Raw genomic sequence first — 8,661 nt, 5'->3', positions numbered from 1 at the left:
CAAAGTTTCTGGAAAACAAGCGAATCTGCGTGGAAGAGCTTTTCGTCCGCAGGCAAAATTCCGAATCGCACATATTCCTATTGTCATTCATTCCTTCATAAATAATTCGCAGAAAATCAATTAATGTAGTCACTGCGTATATTTTTTCACCAGCTGCTAAACAGTTATTACGAAGCTGAGAACACCAGATGAGGTAACCATGACAAGTAGCACAGGCTCCTCAATGACTTTATTATAGATACACATAGGCCTACAACAGACAGGAAGCACAAAATATCGTTGTTTAAAACATTATTAAAGATTTCCACAGGCTATAAAAAAGTTTGTCCTTCAGATAATCAATAATTCTTACTGAAAAGCCCCTCAGTCAGTACCTACATACGTTTTATTGCCTAAAGCACACTTACATGTTCATTTAATTACAGGTTGTGGGACAACTTGATCACTTATACTGTGAGACAAGTGATTTATGAGTAGATCGTGTTGGTTCTCTTCATCAGAACCTTCCAGAATCGACCACTAGGCGTCACTGTTGCATAATTTCAGAAAAGTTTGTTTAACGTTACTAAACACAAATTTATTTACTCTAAATAATACTTTGTACATTTCAGCTAATAAGTTTTGTTTCTGTTCTACTATTGTTTTCTACACAAAATTAAAATAATAATAATAATAATAATACTAGCCCTATAATTTAGTGTCCTCATGCAGGTCACTCCGTATCTTCAGGATTCTTGCATAGTTATGAGTCTAATATGCCTGTTTGTAATTCATGAAATCCAAAGATGTTAAATGTATGTTTTCCCCTAATTTAAAAAATAAAGAATGTAATAAAGAAAATTATTTTCTGAGGAAATTAAGCTGCACAGTTGTCACCCTGCACCCTCAGGTGTCAATAATATCAGACCTTTCAGAAAAAAATCACTTTTTAGATTTTGCCATGGACTCCTTCCCTGTTTGTCTTTGGTCTTTTGTCTTTGGTCTTTTGTGACATTTCATTTCTTTATTACTGCTGGATGTATGTGTGCCAGACTCTCTCCTGTAACTCTATGCTGTGTGACTGAGACTCTGGCTGTTTGGCTGTGTTGTGGAGCTCATACAGAGGCTTCTGTGCTCAACCTGAAGCGTTTCATCGGCTGTGCAGTCAGAGAATTGACCTTTCTGGCCCGTAAGCCAGGATGCAGTGGGCTGCACATCACCACTGATGCCTGCTGGGGGCGCTGTGAGACCTGGGCAGTAAGGCTTACGTTATCAGCCCATGAAAAACATACTCATGAAAAGAGAGAAGCGCTTTTGCAGCAGACCTGCAATGTGATCAATACTTATTCAAAAATGATATGATAAACAATGTCAAGGTGAAAATTAATTTTAAAGCATTGCTATTATTTAACATGGTTTTATAATTCTCTAATATATCAAATGATAAACCCCAGATTCGGTATATTCCATAGTATCATAAATAATAGACAAGGTGATTTTGCTTTTAATACAAATTGAAGCGGCAAAATAGTTCTGACTTTTTCATAAAAATGCAAAGATATTATTAGAGAGATTCAGTTAAAAATAAATTTTGATTGTGTTTAAGTGTTACACATAGAGCAGTTAAAAGCACTTTGGGAACAGAACTCACTTTGACCCATTTTTTTTCCTGCAATAAATGTTTTACAAGAATCATTATTTACTGCTCTTAATTATTGATAAGAGCATATCTGAAGGAGAGTGTCGATATATTTTCTATGCGCACACTCAGAAAAAAACAAAAACAAATATGTTTTATGTGCTAGCTTTGAAATCAACTACTTTTTATGACTCAAATATATAACCCGAATAGTTATACCTCATCCTCACTACAGGTCAATTCAGTTTTAAGGGTCAGATCAAGACAACACTCATTTTTGAAGATAAATTGCCTTCGGGGACAATATTCACTTTCAGTAAATGTTTGGGTTGGAACAGACATTGAGATATTATTTAACATTTTTAATTAAATATTCTACAGTATATTATGCATAGTCTATTAAAAAAAACAAAAAAACAACAACAACAGTGCCCAGATGAAAAGTTCTCATCATGACATCAGTCTGATACACACCCTTCACTTCACCTGTCAATCACTGCAGAAACCAGTCCTGGACCCACCCTTCATCGAGTCGCACCAGCGTGTGTGCACTTATAATGAAACTCGATTAGAAACGGTGCAGCTGCCGAACTGCTCAGCAGACGTGGACCCGTCCTACACATATCCAGTGGCCCTCCGGTGTGACTGTGGGGTTTGTCTCACCAGCACCACGGAATGCGTCACTTCGGTCTGATGGAGAAATCAGCCTGCACTTTAGTTATGGTTAAAACCTCAAAGAGCATGTGCAGGGCAGGAATAAAATTAATCAAAAATCAATCTGTTTGATGTCTATGTACATGCGGAAGAGAGTTTACTTTCAAATGGTCACTGTAGCCTGTGTTACATTCCTAATCCTAGTATTTTCCTCCTCCTTTATTTCCCGAAAAGAGCGAAACTTAATAAAACCGCAAACAACACAACCATGGTCTTCTGTCATAACCTGAAAATAAAAAATCTTATAGCTATAAGGCATTGAATTATTTTGATTTCTCACTGATCTGTAATAGAGAACAAGATTGTTCATGACGTCATAATTGTAAACCTGTTCTTTTAATAAAAAATAAAAATAAAATACAAATCCTCATGTACTAGCTTTTAAAAAAAGTATTAAACTGATCAAGATGAAAGTAAAGACATTTATAATGTTATTAAAGATATCAATTACAAATTAATTGTTCTTTCAAACGTTCTATTTGTCAAAGACGTCCAAAGAAAATTAGCACAATATCCATTAGAATATTAGTAAAACTGTTCAACATTGATATTAAGAAGAAATGTTTCTTGAGCAAACAAACAAATAATAAATAAATAACCTTTTCTGAAGGATCATGTAACAATGAACACTGGAGTAAAGGCAGCTGAAAAATCAACTTTGCATTACAGGAATAAATCACATTTTAAAATATATTACATTTAATTATTTATTTGAATTGTTATAATATTCCACTAAAATACACCTTTGTTTTTACTGTATTTTTATCAAATAAATAAATGCAGCTTTGGTGAGCATAAGAGACTTTGTTCATTAAAAAAACTTTTTTACAGTAGGCTATGTACACACAGTTTACTTACCTCAGACAGTTCTGGTAATACAAGGTAAATACATGGGTAAGGATTAGGGGTAGGTTCAGGGTTAGTAGTTATTACGTAGTTATTGTAATTATTATAATAAGTACATAGTATGTACATGAGGAACAGGACTGTAAAATAAAGTGCTTCCCAAAAATCTTATTAACCCCAAACATTTGAACAGAAGTATGTTTCAGTATTTTCATATACATTACCTATACTGTATAATCCAATGGCAACAGTGCATGATGGGTAACAGAAGCAAAGTATATATATATTTTTTGTTGTTTTTCTTATTTGTTTTTCTTATTTGTCTGAGATTTGTTGTGTGTGTTTTTTGGCGAAAGTCTTGTAACTATGACACATGTCCATATGTGTGATAAAGAAATCATTAGGGGGTCCAACCCACCTGTTCAATGCTGCTCTCATCTCAATCAGTGACTCATAGTGTAATGCCATTTATACTCATATATTTACCACCTGCTCATAACTTTCCATCTAAGGCCAACCAGACAAACTTTTCTCCATTTAAACTTTAGTGTATTTACCTTACATTTGCTGATCTCACACATATGAATAATGTATAATTTATAATTGTCTAATCATCAGAATACTGCAGGACTTAAGAATATTTTTTTCTGAATGCTGCATTACTGTGAGTTCATATGTCCCAGCAGTCCCTGCATGATAAATTATTTAAAGCCTCACTAATTTGAAAATGATGAGAAAACATTTTCATCTCCTATTCTGTTATTGTATTGAGTAGCAGATGCATATGATTATTACCTTTTCCATTATAAACCTAAACACTGTGTGTAACGCCTCAGAGATCAAATTCAGCAGTTTCTGCACTGGAAATTACATTTACTGCAGGTCCAACAGTTTCATATATTTTCATTTAGTTCCACAATCACAAAGGTGTGCAGATTTGGTTCAGATAAATGTGGATTCTTCCTAAAAGTGGGACAAAAAAGTTTGTTTAATTTTCAAATTAATAACAACAAAAATGTACTTAAAATAAGGGTATCTGTGTTCCTGGCTTCTAAGAAAAATAAATAATAAAATAAAATAAAGTTACATGGACATTACATCTCTCAAGGTACTGCAGACAACCTAAAAAAAAAATTAATAAAAAAAAAAAAATCTGCCAAGTAGCAATAAAAAAATATCAATAAATAATAAAAATAAAAATATGATTTTGAAAGGATCATGTGACACTGAAGAATTGAGTAAGGGTTGCTGAAAATTCAAAAGTAGAATACTGTAATAATATTTAACAATATTAGTGTTTTACTGTACTTTTGATAAAAATGCTGCTTTGTTAAGCATAAGACACTTCTTTAAAACATTTTTTTTTCAATTCTAATTCATTTTTTTTTTAAATCAACCCAAATTTAAATTAAAATATCCATATAAATTATCTTAAACAGTCACAGTAAATGTGGTGGATTCTTCACAAGAGTGGGAACTTCCACAGAGTTGCATTTTGAATAATATGTCATGCAATATTAAGTGCTGTAAAGTACAGTTACAAGATGCTATTTTCACTATTTTAACTGCCTGGCAAAAACTGTTTGTGCACGGTACAAGACGGGGATTCCAAAAAAGGCTGATGCCTTAGGGGCATAATCCATTCTGTTGCTACGCTAATGTTGGCATGTACGATATACGTACACCAGCATTTACCAAAAATGTCAAACCTCCCCCAATGCTGCCTTTGTCCCATATTTATTGCCAAAATTACCCTTCTGTCAAATCACTTCCATTCATTGAATTGTCAAACAAACAAAATCTAAATCTGGCCCAACTCAAAGACAGGATCTTTCAAACAACTCGAGGCGTTTGAGATGACGGGCATGGATCCATCCAAATGAGGTTCTAAATATAAGCAAGAAAAAAAGGTATGGCAGAGAGTGTAGTCTTACACAACACCTCTCTCACACATTTACGTTCATTTATTTTAAATACTATTATTTATATCTGCACTATATCAAGCTCACTAAATAAGAAAATCATAAATATTTGTGATAACCAGATTTTATTTCTGGACAATGACTATAAATTCATTTCTAAGTAGACTAAGTAAACAAAATGAAATGTCCAGGCTAAAATAGGATTATTAATTTAGGAGGGCAGTGATTTTATGATTACTTTCCTATGCTTTGATGCTTCATATCATCTTAAGTTTTCGCTGATGCCAGTTTCAATGCGCTCTTTCAAAAATCATAGAGATTGACATGAAAAAGAGAGCTAGGCCATGTGACCTATTCATCTGATATCTGAAAAACCTGTTCAGTAAGAATCTAAAAAATTTCATTAATATTAAAATCAGTATATAGCTACTGCAGAATGGTAGTTTTACAGCAGAGTGGTAGTTTAAACAGGAGCTTAAAATTGGTCTTATTCACAACAGCTCATTGATACCTTGAGACCATCTGCAAAAGGGAATATTTAGGACACAGAAGGCAGACCTCATCTTATATTCAATATAGCACAGTCTTTGGTTTTATATTTACAAACACACGTTACTGCTGAAATGGTCTTGTATCTGTGAAGCAACATTTATGTGTGTGTGAGTATATAAAAGCACAAAACTAATATTTTAAAACCAAGCCAATAACAGATCTTTAGCAAGCACAGCAAAAGAGAGACAGAGAGGAAGATAAATAGATTGTAATAACAGAATCTGGAGGGCTTGATGCCGAGCTGCACCAATACCTGAAAACTGACTTCAGCCGAGAGCTTCATCTGTCTTTCTTTTGTAGAAAACAGGATCAAACCAGCAGGACCATAACACAGAGAGCTGCACTCTTAACCTGTGCTGCGAGATTTAACCTTGTGCTACCTGGATACAAAGAGGGAAACATTATTAAGCATATGTTTATTTAAAAATAAAGAAAAAAATCAAGGAAAATAGTTATGAAAAATTATTAAAAAAAAATGAAATACATACATGTATATGCATACACGATCCGTCAGAACCATTTTGGTAGCACTTTATTTTACAGTCCTGTTCCTCATGTACATACTATGTACTTATTAATACATGATTATGATTACATTAATGAAGGGCATAACATCCTACACCCTCTAAAATCCTGACACATGTAAGTTAAAATGTAGACAAAAAATAATAATAAACAGACCTGTCCTACAATAACCAGTGCTGGTTTTTCTCCTTCAGTTTTATTTCAAGAGTGATGTTTAGTTCCTTTAAGGCAAAGTTCTTGAGTGCTGTTAAAGTCATTCATGCATACGTGTTTCAAACAGGACACAGTCGTCCTTCGTGATCGGTCATGCTACGTTTTGTTAAAAACCTGAATGTAAATTATGGTGATAAAGACAATCAACAGTCTCTTTCATTTAAACATTGAAAATAAGCATTCTGTGAGAATAAATACATCTGCATGCAGTCAACTGCATAATATACAAGCATTTAAATATAATTTCAATTGTACAGACGTCATCAGGGTTGTACATTTTTGGCAAGCCAGAACCCAGCTGGACATGCATTTTATATACAAACTTATGCTGAAAAGGGGGGAAAAAATGGCGGGGGAAATAGTTCCATTATCAGTGTGCAAAGTAAGTGCTGATTGAACATTATAGCACTAAACAAAAATCCTCTTATTTTTGTATTCATCAGTACATGCCACTGTTCTCTGATCGGGTTAGAGTTCCTAGCAGTTATTTAGATCCAGAAACCAACTCCTGTTCCCATACAGATGTTCAGGTGTCAGCCTTATCCTCAGTAAACAGAAGCTAGAAACCAACCCAAGCTCCTACTTTGGGCGTTCCTGTGTAAGCTGCAGGTACAGCTGCCAAATTTGAATGCACCAAAACACCAGTGATGCTACAAATGCTTCATCTCAAATGCTTACTGAATGCAAAGTCTGTTTTCCTATGGCAAAACCTCATCATTTTCAGAGTCTTGAGTACTGAGTGTGGACACTGGGATGCTGCTCTGTGCTTTGAGTTTTGGTCTGTGTGTTTTTGGGGTTGGATCTTCACTAGATGTGGGCTTTGAACTCTCTAAAAGCAGCCTGAGAATTTGTCCAAGCCGTTCTTCTAAAGCTTCCATCCTTCCATTCAGGGCTTGGATCTCTGTCCGCAGCTCCAGCCTTGCCTCCTGCAGCGCAGCCTGGAATGAGCTCTCACTGCTGGGGTAAAAATCCCGGGCTGATCCTTCTCCTCCACTGACTCCAGGAACTGGGCTCTGGGGTTCTGAAACCCTATCCAGTCTCTGGTCACTGTATGTCAAGCCACTATCCAAAGAGTCTGTTTTGCGGAGTGAATTCTTCCTGGATGCTCCAACCTCCTCAACACTTTCTATCTGAACTTTGATTTCTGGTGAAATGCGCTCCATGGACACGGACTTAGCTGCATTGTTCAATCCCTCTTTCCTCTCCTCCTCTGGAGGTGAACCTGGGGCAGCCATATTGTTTTTCAGTCTCATCCAGCCACGGGCGGTTGCTGCAGGTTTGGTCCGTGCTGTGTTAGTCACTTTGAGTCGGTTTGCGACTTGGTCACCGCTGGCCACAGCAGGTTTGAGTTCCATGAAGTCGCGGTTGTTCTGCTTAATTGAGTCGGCCGCTTTAGGGTAAGCCAGGCAGTTCTGGATGGGTGTGATCTGGGAGATGGTGACCACGCTGCTGGTGGACCCATTCTGAACCGCATGCAGAGATTTCTGCATGAGGGAGGTGTGAGGTTTCGGAATGCGTGTGGACTGCTGTAGATGCTGCTGTTTCTTCTCTAGATCCATCTGGGCTGAAGCGCCCTGGTTACGGAGCTCTTTCTGCTGTTTAAACTTCTGGAAAAGTTTTCGGACCGGGTGGTCTACAGGAATAGTGAGTGGGACCTCATTCTTTGAGCGCTGCCTCTCTTCTTCTTCCTTCTTCACGTCACTGATTTTACGGAATATAAACTGGATATGGAGAGAAGAAACACCATCAGTTAGATAGGGAAGGGCATCTAGAAGAATTCCGGTAACAAAACTTTCACTTAGCTAAACATAATTTTTGTGTAATTTGACCCAATTCCTTGTTTTAATGACTTTTTATGCATGTTGAGTTGGTAAAATTGCTTTCTCTATTATTTAAAAATCATAATCACAAAAATGGTATTAGAAAAGATAAAATGTCTGAACATTCAACCTAAATAGTAACATGAATATCAAAAAAGAAGTGCATACCCCAGTATAAAAATTAAACATTTAACCTTTAATAATAGGAATTTCAGCATAAGGGTATTACTGAATGTGTGCTGTGTTGGGAAAGATAGATTTCAATTATACATGTTTCTCCTTTGTCACACTAAAGCTTGTTTTTTCCATTTTTTGTCTTCCCATAGTCTGCCCACAGACTAACTCTGTGTACTGTATATAAAAGATACATTCATTTTCATAAATACAAAATATAATTCTAAATATTATTTTATACATTTATAAATTGCATATAGAATATTTAAATAGTTAT

At 35.5% G+C, this 8,661-nt stretch overlaps 2 protein-coding genes across 2 annotated transcripts in view; one reads left to right on the top strand and one right to left on the bottom strand.

The window, feature by feature from the left end:
• Window positions 1-1,020: 1,020 nt before the first annotated feature.
• LOC113113230 (glycoprotein hormone beta-5-like) lies at window positions 1,021-2,312 on the top strand. The gene is made up of 2 exons (XM_026279393.1): window positions 1,021-1,236; window positions 2,121-2,312. The coding sequence occupies exons 1-2, from the start codon at window positions 1,021-1,023 to the stop codon at window positions 2,310-2,312; spliced, it is 408 nt and encodes a 135-aa protein (XP_026135178.1).
• Window positions 2,313-6,192: 3,880 nt separating this feature from the next.
• LOC113112463 (potassium voltage-gated channel subfamily H member 5-like) overlaps window positions 6,193-8,661 on the bottom strand; it is a 29,546-nt gene continuing 27,077 nt past the window's right edge. Inside the window, exon 11 of the mRNA XM_026278056.1 lies at window positions 6,193-8,111. Coding sequence (XP_026133841.1) covers window positions 7,089-8,111 — 1,023 coding nt within the window. The 3' untranslated portion in view covers window positions 6,193-7,088. The remainder of the gene's footprint in view (window positions 8,112-8,661) is intronic.

Source organism: Carassius auratus, chromosome 13 (assembly GCF_003368295.1).
Source record: "Carassius auratus strain Wakin chromosome 13, ASM336829v1, whole genome shotgun sequence".
Taxonomy (NCBI): Eukaryota; Metazoa; Chordata; class Actinopteri; order Cypriniformes; family Cyprinidae; genus Carassius; species Carassius auratus.
The sequence above is the reverse complement of the archived record's forward strand: the minus strand, read 5'-3'. Positions and strand labels throughout refer to the sequence as shown.